At 30.5% G+C, this 22,275-nt stretch overlaps 1 protein-coding gene across 1 annotated transcript in view; it reads left to right on the forward strand.

Annotated features, from left to right (window-relative positions):
• Positions 1-5,854: 5,854 nt before the first annotated feature.
• The window catches only part of LOC107371665 (glutamate ionotropic receptor NMDA type subunit 2), a 28,294-nt gene continuing 11,873 nt past the window's right edge, over positions 5,855-22,275 (forward strand). The window contains exons 1-4 of the mRNA XM_015939808.3: positions 5,855-6,034; positions 6,133-6,386; positions 7,199-7,382; positions 18,722-18,848. Of these exons, the coding sequence (XP_015795294.2) occupies positions 5,913-6,034; positions 6,133-6,386; positions 7,199-7,382; positions 18,722-18,848 (687 nt within the window). The 5' untranslated portion in view covers positions 5,855-5,912. The remainder of the gene's footprint in view (positions 6,035-6,132; positions 6,387-7,198; positions 7,383-18,721; positions 18,849-22,275) is intronic.

Consider the following 22,275-nt stretch of genomic DNA (forward strand, 5'->3'; position numbering starts at 1 on the left):
ACATTTTGTCCATTCCTTACTTTTTGTTTCTCAAGTCAAACACATTTCTCTCTGGACAATTGCAATTCCCTTGGACCATTTGTTTTTTGCTTCAAGACTGACCAAGATAAATGTTGACTTTTTTTCACTCCCAATGATAAATAATGAAATATGGATACACCTTAGTTCACCTTACTGTTTGTTTTAAACCATTAAGAGGTTGCGATAAATGGAAACAATTGAATAAACGAAAATTGATTAAACGAAAAAAAGTGATTACATTCAAAATAAAGTCGAGTCAATGGAAATGTTCATTTTTTTCGTTCTCTTTTCTCTCTTCATTCGGCAAATATTTCATGATAAATGCTTTTTCTGTTTACTTTACAATTCTGAATGAAACAATTAATCTCAACAGGCAAAAATGGATTGATAACAATTTTGTTGCCAATCTGTGACTTTTATTAATCTCATTATTCAAATGGACGTATCAACTCGATAATTCAGTAATCTGTAAATATTATCATAATCATCATGAATTCAAGTGTTACTCGAGACTCTCATTACATCTTGACATCTTATCGACCATTATATCAACCCATTTGAATTGATTAACATTTGCTTTGAATGTGTTGAGAGAATGAAGAAGAAGAAGAAAAAGTCGAAAAAATGAGTGAAAAATGCTTTTGCACATCACAAATGAATTAAACTAATTGCTTCAATTTAACTTCATCAATCAACTGTTAATCATAAATCACGTTCTTTTCCGTTTGTCCATCTCAAAGTGACCTTTTTGTTGCCCTTTTAAATGTAAATCAAGTAAATTGCAATAAATCAAAATCAAACAATTTATAACAAGCAAAGCCATTTGAATAGTTCAATAAATCATTAGGTTCATCATCAGATATAAATGTTATTATTCAAAGACGAAAATAAAACATTTTCAATATTTTCTATCAATAACGTTTAATGAAATTTCAGACAACATTAATCTTTTATTCACTCAATTGTTTCAATAGTTTCAGTTGAAATATTGAACAATCTTAACCAATCGAAACGATTGATAAAAAAAGTCGTAAAAACGAACCAAAAGAAACATTGAAGAAACCAGAAAAAGCAAAACAAACTTCTGGTTAGAACCGAAAATATCAAAACATACAAATCTTGAACTTCCATCATTCCATTTCCAAATAGTCGACATTCGCTCGAAAATATACTAACCTTGATCAATTTGGTGTTGGATTGTTTCACATGAAATATTATTGGATGAAAGATCGCAATCAATTGCAATGTTTGATCAAGAATAATCTTCAGACTGAACCAAAAACAAGAAATGAAAAGAAAGAAAATAATTTCTGGTTCGAACCGAAATCGCAAAACATTGATTGAGATTTTGATTGTGAATTTGGTTTATTTCTCTAAAGTCGATTGAGTTAATCGAGAAACAAATTGTTTGTAAACAAGATTCAATGTAACCTAATGAAGCGAAATGGTCGCTCAAACATTTGCTTGTGTTGCATCAAAATTGATTCAATGTTAACCCTGAGCTTAGCATTTGAAAGTAATGAATAATTAGCATGAAAAGTGTGCAAAATTATGCAAATTGAGTGTAAAATTTCATTGAAAAGTTTGAGCAACTTTGCAGGAAATAAGTTTCCATTTCAATGGGAACAATAAAACTAAATTAATTGTACATCATTAACCTTAATCACATTAAATAATGGCTTATTGAAACGTTCAACTGATTAAAATGTAAAAGGTTTGGGTAAGTTAATTGACCATTTAAATGAAATTATCACAATAAATTCAATAATCCAACAAAAATGAACAAATGTTGGTAAAGAAGAAGCTGAAAGAAATTGAAAAAGAGCAAACTTTTCTGTTAATAACCACAATTATCGAGGTAATTTAATTTGCAAATGGCTAATTATCTTGACCAATTTTGTGTTAACATTCAACAATTAAACTCTCTTCTGATTCAAGATTCATTGAGAAACTCTTTGGCAACAAAATTTTGACCTTTTTTCCTTCTTTTCTTTCATTGCCTTTCCATTGGATAAAGAATCAAGTAAGTATTCATTTCATTAATAATCATGAGATCATGATTTTGACGCTATTTAATTGATAATGAACGATGTGAGCTGAATATTGTGAGCTTTTTTTAGGTAAAAATGTTTTTCCTTTTCACAATTTTTTCGCTTCTTTTGCCTTCACTTTGGCTTGTTGTGTTATCGATTGGATAACATTGAGAATTGCGAGTTTACTCTGATTGAATCAAGAATAACATGAATTTTGTAACCTCTTTTGTTTCTTTCCTTTTCTTTCTGTTTTGTTTTTCTTTCAAAGGTTAAACTATTTATCAAAATTTATTGAGTTGTTGTTTGTGTGTGTGTTCATGCTCTTAGCATGGGCAGCCAAAGCGAATGGATAAAAGTCATAATAAAATTATGAGAAGAAGATTAAGATGAGAATAATGATGATGAAGAAGATAAAGATGTAACATAAAACAAGATTAATCTAGTCAATGGATTCGATGAGGAACAGAAAAAAAGTTTTTCCTTTTCTTTTTCATCTTCCCTGGTTCAATGTTGACCAAGAAAAGGATGACAAATGTAAGACGATGAAAAGGCAAAAAGGTGATTTCAAGACTTTAATGTTGCTCGAGTGACCAAATTGGATACAAACAACAAGTTGAGATTAGTGAAACTGTAGATTGATAATTATTTCGAGACTGACGGAAAACAAATTAAACTTGTATTTCATTTGAACACCGCAAAACTGTCCATCAAATAAAATCTTGACATGAACAAATCTCATGGATTCTTCTTGACATTTGCTTTCTGTCTAACTGGTAATTGAATATCCAGCCAAATATTAACATTCATTTGAAACTGAAAACGTATTTTCCTCTTCAGTTATAATTTCATTTACAATCAAAGTGACATTCAATGTAATTATAAAGTTATGGCAATTAATCAACTTTCAACTGCATTTCATTTTTAATCGACAAGAAGATTATAAAGATTGAAGGTGCAGATCGAAAGCCAGAAAATCAAAGCCATTAATAGATCAATACATATGGAATTGCCCAGAATTTCAATTTCGAGCAAAATTTGCATTTGTAGTTCTTGTCAGGATCAACAGTTTAATGTCTTTGATGTTAGCAATGCCAATCGATGGAAACCATTCATTTCATGGATTCCTTGCTTGAATATGAAATTGTTAACAATTTGTTTTGAATTTGAATAACAAAGAAATGGTTTGAATTCAATTTGAATTGCGAATAAAGTTGTTGACAAATTATTAGGATTAATATCTTTATTAGCAGTTGTTTCCCGTTCTTATTAGATATAAACTATTCTGTTTCCCCTTGAGTTCATTAAAATCCTTAACAGTCTTTATTGTTCTGCTTTCGATTCTGGTTCAGTCTTGTAAAGATTTGCAATTGCAACCAAAGAAGTATCAATATGACAAACTTATCCATTACATTCAAAATTATTATTACAATGATCAATGTGATCTCTGTTCTCATCTTACTCAATTCTGCAAATTCATATTTCGCAACTAAACTTTGTACAAGAAGAAATGCTCAAAAATTGTATTTCCAAAGTCAACTGTGATCTCTGGTTGCATAGCTAAATATTTCCTATTCAGATCTAATGCTTGTTTCAGTGTTATTTAGTATCAAAACTTTCGCTTCTAAAAATGTTGTTGACAACATTGTAAGAGCTGTAAATTGGTCAATGTTATTTCACGAAGAAATCATCTTTAGCTCAATATTTTGGCAGAAATCGTTTTCCTTACAATAGACATGAGAATGCAATGATGATTGACCATTAAAATTGAAAATAAAAGAAAAATTGACTCGTTTGCTGAGTTCAAACGCGATCAGAACACTTATTGCATTACTGCTTCGAAAATGTCTTAAGTTTGTTTCTCGAAAACAAAAGAAGATCTAAAGAAAAGTAACATCTAAATGATGAATCTTTTCACCAAATTTGCAACTCTTTTGAGTAAGCAAGACTTTCTGTATGAAATGAGTGTGAAATCCTATTTCACGTTAGCTTTAGCATGTTGTCTCAACCTTTAAATAAGAGTAAACTTAAAAGTAATTTTAATGAAAAAATTGACTTTAGTTTCCAATTATGTTTTAAACTGTAAACCAAAAAGCGAACCCAATTTTTTGTATTATAAAATAAATGAGATTGTCAATTGCATTTAATAGCAAACAGTCCAAACTCGAGTTTCCTTTTCTGTTCTTTATTGCTGCAAACATCGAAAAGAGCAATTTACAAAATCTTTTTTTTATTAACCAAATTTGTTATTTCCATAAAGCTCATCGAAACAGTTAATACCTTTTGCTAATCTAATATTTTTATTGACATTTGCTATTTAAGTGGAAAATTCATTTCCTTCATTTTCAAGATTATTTCGTTCTAATCCTTCGAATGCAAGAAAATGATTAGACAAAGTGCTAATCCGTCAATTTGATTCAATAACCAGGATTCAGGTAATGTTTTGTTTCATTTTTCGAGCTCATTCCATCCAAAAAGCTTTGACCTTTCAGAGCAAAGACTAAACCAAAATCAAAACTCAGCAAAAAACAGATTTACTTTAACATCTAAAAGCTATTCTAAAGAGTTTGCTGTTCTCTTCAAAGTTTCGAAGTTCGGCTTGATAACATTTCTCTGACTTCGTAAGTCGATTGCAAGATTTCTAATGGTTCGAATGATACATTTTTGTGATAAATGTTAGTCTTTACTGTATTCAGATGCAACTCTAATCACTTTACCTTGGGTCAAGATTGATGAAAGAGCAACAATGAATTAATGAGAAAATGTTTTTGCCTTTTCTTCCTTCAATTGTAATCAACAATCAATTAATTGTCAGTTTCATTTAGCCAAATGATCACAGGGAAAAGGAGGAAAAGATGAGCCAAAGTTGCCAAATGAAACAATAAAGAATGAACAAAAGAAGAACGAAAAAGATTGATTGAAAATGAATAATAAAATATCATTTAATGTACGCTTTTTCTGTATCAACTAATAAACATTCAATTTACAGTTAATCAATTTGAATTGAAATTTTTGTTCGTTTTTTTTTCCTCATTCCATTATTTTCCATTTTCAATTTCATTCCAATTATCAGGTTTATTATTTAAAAATCCTTGAGGCTATCGAGTAAATTATTAGATTAAATATTGTTCAACAATCATGACAATTCTGATTGTTGATTGTTTCTGTTCAACTCTTTTTTTTCGTCCTTTTTCATTCCATTCTTTTCTAGTTTCCAATTTTGCTCTTGGCCTTTAATCATGTTGTAATTAAAGCTTAATAATGGCAAAAGTAGAAGGGAAAAGGTCCAACAATTTGTTGTTACACTTTGATTAACCTGATTGTTTAGAGTTTTTCTTGTTCGTTATTTGCTCTTTTCTCTTCATTCCATTGTTTTAATGGTAAATAATAATGTTATGATGATGTTGCTCATGTTGATGATTTTTGGATGATTCAGGATGATTCTGATGTTGATCAATATTTAAATTGGCTGACTGTTAATCAAACAATGAGAGTAAATATTTAACAATCAAGTGGAAATGAAACGAGGAAAACTTGTAAGTCAATCAGATGAAAGCAGCAACAAACTTTTAGCCTCGAAAAGGAAGAAGAAGAAAAAAGTTATTCAATTTATTCTTCATCAGCATTTTTAGCCATTCAAACAAATTCGAGTTTTGAGAATGATCAAGTATGATGAACAATGATGAACAATTTAGAATGATATTTATCATTCAGCTTTAACGTTCAATTGAACTTTTTTTACTTTGTTTGTTGCCTTCTCTTGGTTCGAGTGGAGAATGATTTTTGTATTTTTGCTTTCAGAGAATATCAGATTCAAGGATTCTTCAGTTGGCACCCAGTTTGGAGCATCAAGCATCTGCCATGTTGAGTATAGCAAGACGTTATTCTTGGCATGTTTTTTCAATAATCACAAGTTCCATTGGTGGACATGAAGATTTTGTACGAGCAGTTAGAGATCAAATATTATCTTTCGAAGATTTCAAGTGAGATTTTCCTTTTTTTAAAACTTTTGTCTTTTGTTCGACTTTTCTTTTTTCTGTTCAATTTGTCTAATTTTGTTCGTTTTTTGCCTTCATTCAAGATTCAATATTTTGGATATATTTACTATTAAAAAGCGAACTCCAGCTGAGATTAGATTGGAATTGGATAAATTGGCCAAATCAGAGGCAAGAGTTATTTTCTTATATTCAACTAAACAAGAAGCTCAAAAAATTTTGGAAGCTGCCAGTTCGTTAGGAATTACGGGCAAAAATTATATCTGGATTGTCACTCGATCCATCGTTGGAACAGCATCAGAACATTATGCGCCAAATGAGTTTCCTCCCGGAATGCTAGGTGAGTTTGACTCAACAACATTTCTTCCAACTTCAAACGAACTCTTCGAAATCTTTACCAAGAAGAATTAAGACGAAACGAAATGCAACTTTGGAAGGTTTAAAAATAGTTGCAACTTCAAGTAAATGTTCAGAATCAAATAGACTCAAACTTTGATATTTTATCAGAAATTTGCAAGAAGAACAAATGAGAATTTCAAAAAAGTTCAAGTTCCAGTAGAAAAGTTTCTCAATTTTCAATACTTTTACTCATTCCCTGATCAGTTATAACTTCATTTTCTCACGCCAACCAATGATTTGAACATTGTAATATTACTAGCACAACACAGTTGCAATATTAAAAAGTAATGGTTATAAAAATAGCAAACTATGAATACAGATGAATTTGGACCTTTACTTGATTGTCATCAGTGATTTTAAAAATTAATATCGAATCGAAAAGGGAATAAAAAGTTTAAAATTGAACAAAAGGTTGTATCAAAATGTAACTCAAAAGGGAAGCAAAAAAATTGAGATTAGTCTAAACCAGAGCGAATCTACTGTTCAATTTAAAAAGTTCAATTTGAATGCAATCTTTAGAAACTTTCACAGTAATATTCAAGTGAGAAAAAATGACTTTTCATTTTAAATGCTGATGAATACTGAAGATAACATAGTGAACCAAATAAGTGGTAAAAGTTTGTTCACTGACCGAGCATAAGAATAGCTACTTGAATGTTTACCCAATCGTTATGAGAATAAAAAAGTTGCCGATTAAAAAGGAATAATCTTCAAGGTTCGAAATGAAATTTTTTCCTCTTTTCCTCAACTCAGGTATTCATTTCAATACATCGCATTGGCAACTGTTGAAGGAGATTGAACGAGCGGTAACAATATATGGCTATGCATTGGATCTGTTCGTTGAAGATGGTTCCAATCTCAATAAAAGCCTTTCACCCAATTTAAGCTGCAATGGATCTGGAGACTCGAGATGGGAAAACGGTGACCTATTTTTCAAGTAAATCAACGTTTCTCTTTCAAACTCGATATTTTGAACCCAAAAAAAGAGGAAAACTTGAAATTTAAAGAAAAGAGAAAAAAAATCAATTTTCAAATCAAAGAGCAAACCCAAAATGAAAATGTTGAACCCTTTAATAGAGGGAACCATTTAACTTGGATAAAGGCTAAATCTAATCTCTCTTTTGTCTCTTGCCAAGCTTCATCAATCTCATCATTATTATCATCATCATCAATTTCACCCAATCTCATTAACATGAAATTCAACCTGAATGAACAGAAGAAAGTCAAACTTTTATTTTTCCGTGTTTCGATAATGAGAAAACTTGAAACTGGTAAAGTTAATCAATACTTAAACCTTGATTGGCATTTGCAAAATCGACTTTAAATTTGAACCAATTTCTCGAGAAAATTTTGTCCAGTTTCGATGTCACTCGACTTTCCATTTATATTTATATTTATGTTAGTTTTGATCAATACTGATCAATTCACCTTTGTTCATTATGAATGAGCAAAAGAACAACAAAAAGAGAAAAGATGAAGAAGAAGAAAAAGTCATCTTTTTTAGTCCATTTTCTGGTTTCATTTTGATCTCTCCCTTGACATGGACTCAAACCTCTAGAAATGAATGAATGTTAAAGTAAATGGATCTTCAAGATTTTGTTTTTACTTTACTTTACCTTTTACTTTGCTCTTCCCTGCAACTTGCTTTCAACTCTTTTGCCTCACTTTTTTTTACCTCCCAACTTTTTGGGTATTAAATGTGATCCTTTTTCATATTATAAATGGACAAAATAAATATCAAGGTAATTGCATTGTGAAAACAAATTCCCTGCGTAAATAATTGAACATCAAGTAGGCACAGAATCACAGCATTGATAATCAGATTATCATCATCATTATTATTATTGTTGTTATTATCTTTACAGCTATTGCATTTGTTTTTATTGACTTTATGCGGACAATCAGCCAATCAAGATGAAATTGTGATCCTCATTTTAGCCCATTTCATGGAGGTAAAGATAATCAATTTCATTGGAAATTTTGTATGAAAATTGTTTAGATTATTCAGAGTTTGTCGAAATAGAAAAAAATGATTTTCAAAATTAGGTTGTCAGTGTTGAGATGAAAGGTGGATTTTGACAGGGAAGGAATATTTTCAATGTAAGTCTTTAAAAGGTTGAAGCTTTTAGTGATGGAATTGTTTTGAATTCAATGATAAACCGCCTTATCTGCTGCTAAAAGCTCAAGATTATCTTGTCTTTTGACGTAAATCTGACTTTTTTGACATTTTGCGCAAATCTCATCAAAAATTATCAAAGCGATCAATCTAAATGTTTCTCAATATTTCAATTATTTTCATTCCAAGGTGCGACAGATATTCAAGACCAATAGTTCACTATTTTGCCTTCAACTTCATAGTGGTCGTTGGAATTCCGATAACTGAACTATTCATTAGTTACATCACTCGCTAAAAAGTCGATAAAATAGACTACGGTTCATCATGGTCTATAACTAAAGTTGACTAATGAACAAAATGCTAGAAATGGCTAAATAAAACCTCAGGCTAACTTTAGACTAAAATTCATTCAATTTTTTTTCCTTTTGCTTTTTTCCTAGATTTGTACTTTTTTATTCCAGCTTTAGCTGATGAATAGCTACTAGCCAGCCTGTTTACCCAATGGCTAGATCCACTTAAATAGTTTGTTTCCTAGCTAGTTGGATAATTTTCAATCACTACGTTATGTCAACTGAACTGAACTTAATTTTGGAAGAGAAGGCTTGCATAACATTGTCTAGACAAGTTTCAAGCCTCAACTGTATCAAATTGAAAATTCTGAAGGATTTTCTACTCAAATATCATTTTTAAAATTCATCAGTTTGAACTTTTCAGTCTTGATTTGATTTTCAATAATTTTAAATGTTTTTTGTTTCATTTAAATAAAGCTACTGATATCGATAAGAAATTTCATGAATTCATGGTAAATAAGATTTTTACTGATGGCAGCGATTCTTCAATACTCCAATCTTTAATCGTTGTTTACCCATTTTCGGGTAATTTGGTTACATTCATAGTGTTTAGACAGAAAATTGCTCGATATTTTGATATCAGGTTAAGAGGATGAAAGGGTAACCAGCTGATGTAGAGGCACAACAGCTCCCTCTGCCCTGGTTTTCAGGCAAACAAAGTATCAGATATTTAACTTGTCACTGAGATTGTTTTAGATTGATTCGGATTATTCTGGTTAACTAAGAAAAAAAGTATTGAAGCGTTCAACAGGTTCATAAGATGGTTCATACTTGAAGTTCAGTTGGAGATTGATGTGAATAAGAATGAACATTGTCAGTAAATATTTGCTCTCCCAGTTTTACTATGTTTAGCTTTCAACTTTGCCCATTGTTTCATCAGCATTTTTCCTCGTTGCCTCTTTGCCTCAAATGAGATTCATTGGAGTAAAAATGTAAGTTATCAAGGGATGTTAATTAGTATTGCTTCTGAGAGTGTAATTATAATTTATTATCAGAATAATAAGTCAACTAAGGTAAGGCTAAAGTTGGCTAAATGAAAAATGATTTTTGTTCATCTTAATCAATGAGAATGGGTGAAACTGTGAAAAAGCAGGCGAAAACGAAGCCAAAGGGAAACAAATTAAATAAAGATTAAATACTCTTGAATGATGATTATTAACTCATTAATAAACTTGATTATTTGAGTAAATTTTAATCAAATTATAATCATTATGATACAGTTAACCGGTAAACCTGGCTAATAATGAGCACCAAAAACAATATGAAATATTTAATTATTGATAATAAACTCAATCTCTTGATCATTACCTTCAATGCAAAAATAGACTAATTAATGTTAATGCATTAATTTACCTTGATAAATAGTTCAACATTTGGTGATCATCATGATGAGATGAATATGCAATTCTCAAGTCGATTGACTAATTTTGGCTCAAAAAATCAGTCCAATTTTAAGTAAAGAGAAAAGCTGTCAAAATTGAGCGAAAATTGTAATTAAGAAATGATTCCATTCATTTTATGCTCAAGTTTTGTTCCATTATTTGGTGCAAATGAAATGATTTTTACCTGATATTTAAAGCTTCAAGGTTTGATTACATTGAACATTGACAACAATCTTGTAATTTCAGTAAATGCGCCTTGAAAACTCATTCAACATTTCTAATAATAGACAAGTTATAATGAAAGGTTTAACATTTCAGTTATTTGAGTAAACTCTTGTTAAGATGTAATCAAGTTTAGTCATCAAAATAATAATGAAAATTGTTAGGAATATGCTTTTTTAGTTTAATCAATTTCTTGTCACAATAATAATGCAAAATAACTTGATGATGTTCAGGCCATTTGAACAAAACTCGAGTGCTTACACCTCAATTATGATGTTGCAGAGTTTATTTCCTAACGATAAGTAACTGATGATTAAATTGTCACAAGTTTGGGTTTCAAGGTCATTCAAGGTCATTCGTTCAACTAGCCTTTATTCAACATTTGGTGGTCATTTTCTGTTGAGTCATGGAAAGTTTCATGGAGAAAATCAATTCGATGAAAAAATTTGGCCCCATAACTGTAAAAAAGCAATCGAAGTTTGACCTTTGGAACGCGATTTTACTGAGAAACTGTTGATAAAAAATGTGTCATGTCCCTACAAATCCATCAAGACGAGATGATTCAAGCTTTGTTCATGCGAATTCTGTATTGAATTTGATTTTAGTGTAAGTGTTTCGCAGGGAGTAAGAGATCAGCAAATAAATATAATGAAGTTTTTTTCCTATTCTGTAATTAGTTAGCAATATGATCTTGATCAGCCGATCGCTCACCAAAATCTAAACGTTAGTGAATTTCCACGCGCCTTTGCTCTGATGAGTCGACACGGTCCGTCAAGTTAAACGATTTTTACCGATATTCAACTTTGACTGATGTTAAGTGTGTTTGATTTTAAAAAAGTAACTTTCAAACATTCAAGTCAAGTTGAATATCAAAATGTTTTTTGTAACCAAATCAACTTTAATTGCAAAATAATCCAATGAAACTTTGCAATTTAAAGATCCATCCATGAATATTTTGGCCATAAAACTGGTAAAATAATTTCCATCAAATATTCAATAGACGAAAGTGAAACAATGTAAAAGATTATCAGATGAAAATCATTTCACTTTTCATCATTAACCATTACCCTAGACTCTGCAGCTAACAGTTTTGGATGAAAAATTTCAAGCCAATTCAGTATCAATTTGGTTTGTTAGTATCAATGAGCTTCATGTTTACCCTTTCAATGGTTTGAAAAGACTTTGAAAAAAAGGAAACACAAAAAGAAGGCAAAAAAATAAGAAAAAAGATAAACGAATGTTGAATTTTTGTTCAAGTTTCAGTTGAACAAAAAATTTGCTGTTGAGTTGTTTGTTTTATAAATCTCAAGATAATCAACAAATCAATATTCTTTTCTTGTTCGTCAACTTTTCTTGTTCCTTTTTATTCAACCTTTGTTTGCTTACCTCTTACAGGCCTAATGGCTTTGCAAACCCTTGGAGTGGTCAATGGAGTAAAGTTTATCAGAAGCAAAGCAAAACAAAAAAAACTAATAACATATCCGGAACTAAAATGAGAACAATTTCAAATCCTTTTTTCTCGGGAATTAGTAACAAGATTAAGCTGAATTTTTCAGAATAGACTAAGGGCATATTGATCTGTATAAAAACCAAAGATGGGCTTTCTAGTATCATTAGTTCGCAAAATAATGAAGTTGAAACAAAGTGAAGTTGCTAGTGTTTGTGCCAATATCTATGAAAAATTCAAAGACGAGTCAGATCGGAAAGCGATAATTGCGCGTTTTTTGAGTTTGGGGATTCCAACAGCTACTGCATATCGTCAGTATGCAAAGCTATCGATTGGTGATAACTCCAGAAAATTTGGTACTGGTGCGGCTGGATCTAAATTCACCGATTCGAACAAGCAAAAAATTCTTCGAATGGTCGATGGAAAAGTTTTTCGGGGTTATGCAGCTGTCGGAAGAAAGATTGGTGTGGATGAAAAGACTGCTAAGAAATACATGATGCAAATGGGACTAAATGTACATAAACGCAAAAGTGTGCCTAAAGTAACACCTGATCAAGCTAAACGGCAAAAAACCAGGTTACGGCGTTTAAGGTACTCTATTGGTGAAAAAACTTTGGTATTGGATGACGAAAGTTATTTCGATTTGGAAGGATATAATTTCTATGGTGCAGATAGATATGCATTTAAAAATCTTTCAAATGTTCCTGATGCGGTCAAATTTCGTGAAAAATCGAAATTTGCACCAAAGTTGATGGTCTGGATAGCTATTGGTGTACACGGGTACTGTAAACCCTACTTTCACTTAACGAAAGGCGCTTTGAATGCAGATTTATATTCAAAGGAATGTTTGAAGAAAAGACTGATTCCCTGGCTAAATGCAAATTATAAAAATGAAAAAACGCTTTTCTGGCCTGACTTAGCGAGCTGTCATTACGCTCGAACATCACTCGAAACGCTAGAGGGCGCTGGAATCGATTATGTTTTGAAAGATGACAATCCACCTAATTGTCCACAATTAAGACCCATTGAAGATTTTTGGGCAAATTTAAAAGGCAAAGTATTTTCAGATGGTTGGATACCAAGAAATAAACAAGATCTGATCAAAAGAATCAAAACTAAACTGTCAACATTTGATCAAAGTTATTTTAACAATTTAATTGGTAACTTAAAATCAAAGATAATTAAAGCAGATAGAGAAGGATTAAATGCTTTAATCCATTAGTCCTGCCTAGAGCAATATTCCTTTCAAAAATAAAGTCGCTATGACACTCAGTTCCTGAGAAATTTAACATTGAACTCATTCTCATTTTAGTTCCGGATATGTTATCATTGAAAGACTTTGGTTTAAAAGGAAAAGCAGAAGAAAAAAGTTTCACAAAATGAGACCAAAAAATTGATTTCAAATCAACTTTTCAAACGCAATTGTTTCTCAAACAAAAAATGTCGCAAAAAAGTTGTCAGCAAATTCAAACGTTTATCGAACAAAAAAAGCAAACTTTTTCCGTCAACTTGTTCCATCACTTAACAATATCAAATCAGTTTTTTTGCCTCAACAATTGTTCAACAATTGGTTCAATTGTTGAATGAGCAAATTAAATTTTACGAGCGAATAAAAGTAAAAAATCAATTTGCTTGAACCTTCTATTATCATCAATTGTTTGTCAATTATTCGAGTTAAACTCTTTTGACAACAATTTAAAGATAATTTTGTGTGCATTAAAAGTTGATGAGTAAAAGTTGTGATATAAAGAAGAGAGAAAAATCGTTTTTTCTGTTCATTTTCTCTCTTCAGTCAATAATTTAGAGTAAACGAAAGCACCAAACAATTGGTAAAGAATGACAATGATGAAAGGTTGTTATCAAAAAGTGATGAGGATAAAGGGTGGAAATGAATGAAAAGTTGCAACAAATTTCTTCTCTGATTGTACAGAAGATTGAAGAGTGAACCAGAAAAAGGAGAAATGTGAATATGAAATTATTCACCTGACAAGTTATCTGGTTCATTGCAATTTAGGATATAAACCAGGCAAGAAAAAGTAAGAATCCATTTAATAGATAAACAATTGATATAAGTGATAACAAGAGTATAGCCAAGTATAATTGACTAGCTTTTTTTGCTGTTACCAACGCAAAATCCGATAGCAAATAATGAAAATAATAATGATGAAAATGATACAAATGAACAACAGAATCGTTGTTTCGAAATTTTGAGATAAAATTACATCCAAATTGTTGCAGGTTGTTAAAGATATTGGTCAGGGAAAAGATATGGATCTGGTAATCTTGGTCAGTCTGGGAGTCATTTTATATTCAATGCGCAAAGATATTGAAACGGCAACAGCTTTGGCCAATGTTGGTTTAATGATAATGCATTAATGAAGATACAATTAAGTGTGAAAATGAAACTTTTGCATTATTCAACTGGAAGAAAAGGTCTTAGTGTTTATAAATTTTGATGCTATTGGATTAACCTTGTTAGGCTGAATGGTTGAAGTCTTTCGGCTTGTCCGGATTGCTCTTGACTTGTAAGAGTCAGGCTTAAGTAATGAAGTACAAGAAAAAAGGAAACTTGAGTTGAGTTTTGAACAACTGGAAACGTTTAAAAGGTTTATTTTTAAATTTTTTCATGTTCTAAAAATGGAATTTAGAACCTTTTTTTGTTGGTGAATAATGAATGAAGATCAAGTTATTGATGGATAACTTTATTATTCAAATACTTTCAAACAGAATCGATATTTCTACCAATTCTTGACTTGTACAAGAGCATGACTTTGGTAGTCTTTCATGACGACTTAGGATTTAAAACTGAATCTTATATTAGCAGCTGTTTCTCATGCAACTTTAATTTCACTGAAAGCCATTTCGATATCTTCGATAATTTTACATCGACTTAGCAAGCTGCTTAAGCATCTTATACACAGAACAAGGAAAAGACGAAAAAATTATGTCTTTAGTTTCGTCTATTCAATTAACTCGAATTTTCGACTTTTTCTCTTCACATATTCCACTTGGTCTTCTGTTCAGTTTTTGTTCTGAAATCAGTTTCATAGAATCATTTAAGAAATGAAAGTGTTTTGATTATACTTTCTACTTGAATCAATTTAATCTTGAAAAGTGTTGGTGAAAATTTTGTTCCGAAACTCATCCTTTGTAATTCCTCAACGAATCAGATTACAATTAAGATAACCACTTTTAAAATGAATTTGAAATGGTGAAACATTTTTCCATCAATAATTGTCATTGACAAAGACACACTGCAACCCTTTTCACTCCCAGCATCCTTTAATTGATCCCTTACTTTGGAGTTTTACTTTTGAACTTTGAGCCAACGAGATTTTATCTCTTTACTCTTTATCATTCTGTGCGTTTTCAGTTTTCCTCAAAGACGAAAAAGAATAATCATTTCAATGGTGAAACTGATAACTTGGCAATTCTGTTCAGTTAAAGTGTTTTTTTCCTCTTTTTTCTGTTCTTCTACTTTTCCAGCATTTCATCTTCAACAGGGAATATCCTTTTGTTGAGCCTTTTTTTAGCACACTAAGCGTCTCAAGAGCATCGTACTCAGCCTATTTCATCTTTACCATTACTTTGCTTTACTTTTTTTCCTACTTTCAAGTTCCTTGTATCCTTTCGCAATTTAACTCTACCTTTACTTTCAATATCATGTCTTGGACTTTCAATGTTTATCCTGTTTTTCAATGTTTCAAGTTTATCATGCTAATGGATCATGTTACCCTGAACAGTCTTTGGCCTTTTCTTTTCTGTTCTAAACATTGACTTTTGATGAAATTCATTTTAATTGATTTTCGTCCAAGAAAACATTTTTACTTACAGATTGAATCTCAATTAAAAATGTTAATCAAATCTTCTTTTTCCATGTAATCACATTGAAAAAGCCAATGTTTGCATCAAGAATTTAAATTGAAGAAGAAGATGAAAAATGTTGGAAAAAGATTGTCCATCCAAATAAACGCATTTCATTCTGATTTCTGGAGTCAAAGTGATTCTAATGCAGTCATATTTAGGTTATTGGCTTTTCCATGTAAAAGGTTTGGAGGAAAGAGAAAATCGAGATTAACATTTGTCCATCAAAAATTGAAATTTGTTCTCATTCCTCAATTGAATGGATAGTTTCACGTTTTCAAGGTAAACAGTTTTCATCATGTTGAGACAAGTCAATCTTGCAATTTCATCTCTTGCCAATGTTTAATAAATGTCATTCCTTGCAATGATTGAGAATAGATTTGTACAGTTTCCCTTCATCAATGATATTCAATCAGAATGTCCTGGGATTTGACATTTTTCCTAAAGATTTTGAGTTGCTGTTTGAGATCAGGTTTTACCTTTCAATATTGACATGATGATACCAAATATTCAAGGTAAATGTTTTCTCATGTCATTCGGTGAAATGGTAAAAGGAATTAAAATGAATTGGAAATTAAGTTAATGTGATAATTGGCTGAAAAAAGGAAGAAATATTAATCTGAGAAATTCATTTTGTTCCATTGGAAATTCACTCGAGTGATGAAAATAAATTTGCTTGTGAGTCAGAACTGAACTATGGAATTGAGCATTCTCATAGAAACTGAGAATCAAAATAAAATGCAGATTCGATGATAACTTTTGGTAACTCAAATCTTTTTTTAAACGCTGTGTCTATTAACATTGGATGAAAACAAATGAGTTTTGTTGTCATCTGAACCAGTCTTTTTGCGCTTTCAGCTTCAATCATTTCGAGTCACGAAAGTTTCCATCCATTTTAAGTTGCATCAGTTGAAATTGTTCAATCGTTTTTCTGACCATTATTAACTGTCATGTTGATGTGCAAAAATATGAAATCGAAAAATTTTTCAGATTTAAAACTAAAATCAATTAAAGCAGAAATTTTTGACTCTCGTTGATATCTTAATGCAAAATGCTTATATTGAAATGCATAAATGAATAATGAATTAGCGAAATAGTTTGGATGATTCTTCGAATACTTTCATTGTTCCAATTTGCATAAACATTATGGAACTGAGATTCAACTCATTCAATAGCTTTGCAAATTGTCTTATTTCATCCCTTTATTTGTGCTACAATATCAATCGAATGCTTAAAATCTGCAAGGAAAATGCGTAATATTGAAATTTAGACTCTCATGAGTTACAAAAATTTAGAACAGTATTGATGTAAATTACGCAGTTAACTGGATTCAGTTTAACCCTCAAACCTTTTTGGAATCTCCTGAACCTCTGTTTTTCTGAGTTATTTTGGTACACGATCACGTCACGATCTTTTAGTTAACCTGAAAATGTTTTCATCGGATGAGTCTTAAGTCTGCCCTTGAACAAAATCCAAGGCAGATATTTATTGCGAACGAGTTGAAAATTGATTGGCGAAAATGAATCAAATTTCTGAGCAATTTAGAGGAGTAAATTTTCTTCGACATTGATTCATGATTTGATTTTTCAAGTAAAATGTTTACTTTTTTAGAGAGAGAGAGAGAATATCAAAAATACTTTGTAACTGATGAAAAGTCAAGCTGTGCCTAGAATTTCAAAGTAAATTAAAACACAAGAAAAATGTTGCATCAAAATTGAACTAAAAACTGAATGCAAGACGAACCTGAAAAGGTTACTTTTACTCCACATTTCAACTAATAATACTTTTCTGATAAAACGTTTCAATTTTGAATTGGCACAAAAAGAAGCAAAAAAAACTTCTCTTTACTGGCGCACCATAAATGGCAGGTGACTGAGCAAACAAATTGGTTGACAAATTGCGAGTCAAAAATTTTACCGTAAAACCATGAAAAGGTAGAAGAAGAAGCAAAAAGAAATGCGAGAAAAAGAAGAAATTATTCATTGTGAAGGGAGAAAAGTTTCAACATGGAAACAATTTGATTAACAAGGGAATGAAAGAAACATGAAGACTAGAGCAGGATAAATATTTTTTTGCTAAAGCAAAATAACCACCAGCCCTTTCTGGAGATGGTTGAAACAATATGAAACCATCACACGACATTCAACATTATACATTAAATAGATAAGATATTCAACTTTAGTCTGTATTAAAAAAATCAATTTTGCAGATAACAATTGTTTTATCAAAATATTAAGTCTTAATTTTGATAAACCAATTGTTATCTTGAAAATTGATTTTTTTAATACAGACCAATGCTGAGTTTCTAAACCTTATCATTAAGAAGTGAATTATAATATACACTCAGCCACCTCTGGGGCTGGTATAAAGAAGAAGAAGACAAATAAAAGCGAAAAAATAAAACGAAGCAAAATGAATGAGCAAAAAGAAAAGGATAAAAGATATTTACAATAATCAGATACAAGCAACACTTGATAACCATTATCAGCTTACCATTTTCATGTTTATCATTTTTTGTTCAGCAATTTTTATCTCTTTACCAATGTGAGGACAAACAAAGTACAATTTCATTTATCCAAAAATATTGGCGAAAAGTGATTCAATAATAAAAACAAAAAGTAATAGGAAAAACATGCAAGAAGAAGGGATTGAAAAAGAGATTCATTTTTTTACTTTTCCTTCAATTTCATCAATTGCCAATTGGATTAGTTAATTTGTTGCAACTTTATTTTTCATCATTTTTCTGGTAAACAAGTGAATTTGCTTTTCTGTTTATTTTCAACTTTTCATCTCATTTTGGGTTTCCTCTTAACTTATAAATCTGCTCAGTTTTCCTGCACTTTGTTCATCTTTTAATAACTTTTCAACCCTTTTTTTCCTTTCCCATGTTCACAGATATCTGAGAAGTGTTAAAATAAAGAGTAAATATGGAAAGTCTAATCTAGAGTTTAATTTAGATGGAACGCTCAAGTTTGTTGAATTGGATGTTATGAATCTTAACCAGGGAGGAATTTGGGAAAAGGTTTGTATTCTCTTGTTATCTCTATTATTATATCATCGTTATTTTTATTACACTGGTTGTCATTATTATGGCAATGAGAAAGAAAAATTGCGGTTCCATGAGAATAATATTATTCCTTGTTGATAAACATGATGCAAAGGTAGACAGTGAAGTAGAAGAGAGAAAATTGTAAATGGTTTTCAAATCACAAAACGAAAGACAATTCAATCGATTACAATAATCTTTCGAAAGGTCATTTCATACCTTCACCTTTGGTCGATAACATTTGGAAGAAAATCGACATTTCAATCAGTTATCATCTCATTTACATTTAATCATTTCAACTGGAATATCAAAAATTCTGTTGAAACCTTAAGAGTCTTTGACATTAAAATTTAGTTTTTGCTTTCAGAAAGATTTGTAGAAGATATAAAAAATTTTCAAAATCCATTGTCGTCTAACTGAAAGTTTAGAACGGTTAGTCAATATTAGAAAATTTCATGAATTGTGGAAATTCTGGAATTCGAACATTTTTTGAATTGGTTTGTGCTTAATTGTGTCAATTGTTCTCGGAACATCAATTTCACTTCTACAGAATTCTATTAATGAATTGCTAGTTAACTAGAGAAGAGTTAATTTTCTTTGTAAGGTATCAATTCCCTGAAGTCGTTTCAAATAATAGAATCTGGAACATCACATGAATCGACCTTTTAAATGCTAACAAATTCACGAACCTTTAACTTTCTCTTCATGAATTATTCAAAAAGCACGAAGAATAGCTGCATTTCACAAAGTGACTTGAACTCTCAAAATTTCTCAACAAGAATCAGTTGAATTATGAAAATTAAATGTACCGAAATTCTTGATTTCATGATAATTTTTTTACAAAAATACTTTTAATATTTGGGTGAAACCCGAAAGTCTGCGGCAGTTCTTCAATGTTTGATTTAAAATTATTAATCAATATAGTTAGATTTATTCAATTGTTTTGATTTTTTCTAAAATAATCAAGCAGTATTGCCTCTTGAATTTGCACCGATTTCATGATTGAAATTATCGAATAACATACATGCATTCTGATTTAGTTAAATCATAATTTTTTGGAAATTTTCAAATTTCGAATCAAATCGTCAATCAAAACTGGTCAACAATTCATAATTAATAAAAATTAGCAGAAATCGAAAACTTGAATCCAATAATATCACTCCTTGAAATCTAAAATTCTAATCATTACCATTATTTGATTATTCCACCGTAATAAAAATTTCATTCAGCATACAATCTCCATAGAAAAGTTATTTTTACTAAGCGTTTGCGTTCATTTAAGTTTTGATTTTCGCCTTTTCTATTTCTTTACACCATCTTTTCCTTTCTCTCCTTTCTTATACTTTTCTTCTCTTTATATCTTCTAATTCACATTTTTCATTGACTCTTTCCCTTCTTTCTCCGATTTGTGTTCCTTTTTCCTTGTTTTTCTACTTGTCTCCTTATAATTTCTATGTGTTACAAGTGCTATTGGCAAGTAAAAAACTAGATTAATACCTTGGTTCATTTCAGAATCGAAAATTCAGCCGTCGCTAAATTCAAAACTCATACTTCCGCATGTACGAGGTTCTGGTGGTTTATCAGTGTCAACTTCTGATCCAAAGTTGCTTTTTAAGTTTTAAGTCTTTCTTCATGATTGGATTTACTAAGCGTTTGCGTTCATTTAAGTTTTAACTTTCGCTTTTTCTATTTCTTTTTACTATCTTATCTTCACTTTCTATCTTCCAATTCGCGTTTTTTACTTTTTTCTTTTCCCTTCTTTCCCTTCTTGTTCCGATTTGTGTTCCCTTTTCCTTGTTTTTCTACTTGTATCCTTATAATTTCTATGTACTACAAATATTGGCAAGTAAAAAACTAGATTAATACCTTGCTTTATTACAGAATTCAAAACTCATACCTCCCAAAGTACGACGTTCTGGTGGTTTACCAGTGTCAACTTCTGGTCCAAAGCTTTTTGCACAGTCTTGTATATTTTTTTAGATTTTAATAAAAAATGCCGTTGAAAACTCATGGAAATTTTGAAAAAATAAAATTTTCTCAGCAATCAAACAGAATCATTAAATAATTAGGCTTGATTAGAAGTGTTCAATTTTTTTATCAGTGATTATATGGAATTCAAGTTTCGATTTCTGCAAATTTTCTTAATTATGAATTTTTAATTCTTAATTTAACTTTGGGGAAAATTTTCAAATATGATCAAAATTTAAGTATGTTTATCATGAAATTGGGTGCAAATTAAACATTAAGTATTGATTGATATTTTTCGAAGGATAAAACCAATTGGATGCATCTAACTGTGTTAATTAATCATTTGAAATCAAATATTGAAAAACTGTACAAGACTTTTTTACACTACCTAATACTGGGTGACAAATGCCCAAGTAAAGTAAAGGGCTATAAAAATCTTATTTTTTAGTCGATTTCAGGAATGAAAAACAAGAAGAAAGGAATTCGATAAATCACATTTGCGAAGTGAATCACACGGGTGATCACACGAAGCAACCTGTCTAGGAATTTGCTTCAACCTGACTTCGAGAGTTGATACGAGTTTTTCATTTTATCTCATCAGTTATTCATCGGCTTTGTTATCTGATTAAAATTTGAGCTCCTCTATCAAAGTAGCCAGTTTCGATAAACGTTACGATAAACGATACTGTTAAATTAGCCCACTTGAAAAAAATCCTCATTGCAACCCATATTAAGTCATATGATCACGTGTTAAGCATTAAACTTTAAAATGTGATTCCTTTTTTCAGATTTCATTCCTGAAAATTTGGAGAAATCGACTGAGAAATGCGATTTTTATCCTTTACTTTACTTGAGCATTTAATTGTCCCCCAGTACAAACTTATATTGAAATTCAGTAAGCATTTTTTTCTGCATTCTTCCAATTGGAACGTAAGTCAGACAAAAATAGAAAGTCATTTGTCGGAATCACAAGTTTTATCAGCTAATCAAAAGACGCTTTAAGATTTATCAAAGGAAGGCAATAATGTTGAAGGGAAGCTTATTGAAAGTGTTGAATTTTACAGCAATAATGGGAGTGAATCTTTGAGGAAACATTTGAAGATGATAAAGAAAATAAATTATTTGATTTACAAATGCATCAATATAAATTGGTGGCAAAAGTTTAGGATATGGAATGCAAGATAATCTTGTAATAGTTGGATAATGATTGGTTAAGTGAAAGAAGAAGAAGAAGAAATAATGTTAAAAAATGGTTTTTTTATAAGAAAATAGTTGTAAGGATAAAGAAAAATAAAAGTGAAAAAGAATGTGAAACGATTACAGAATGCTTGATAACAATGAGAATGGTTAAAGTTTTAATGGTATTATTTTTAGATTTGATTTAATATTGTATCATTCTGGCTGATAAACAAACAATTGAATGCAATTGATAAAA

Source organism: Tetranychus urticae, chromosome 3 (assembly GCF_039701765.1).
Source record: "Tetranychus urticae isolate SD_2017Ah chromosome 3, NJAU_TeUrti_SD_1.0, whole genome shotgun sequence".
Classification (NCBI taxonomy): Eukaryota; Metazoa; Arthropoda; class Arachnida; order Trombidiformes; family Tetranychidae; genus Tetranychus; species Tetranychus urticae.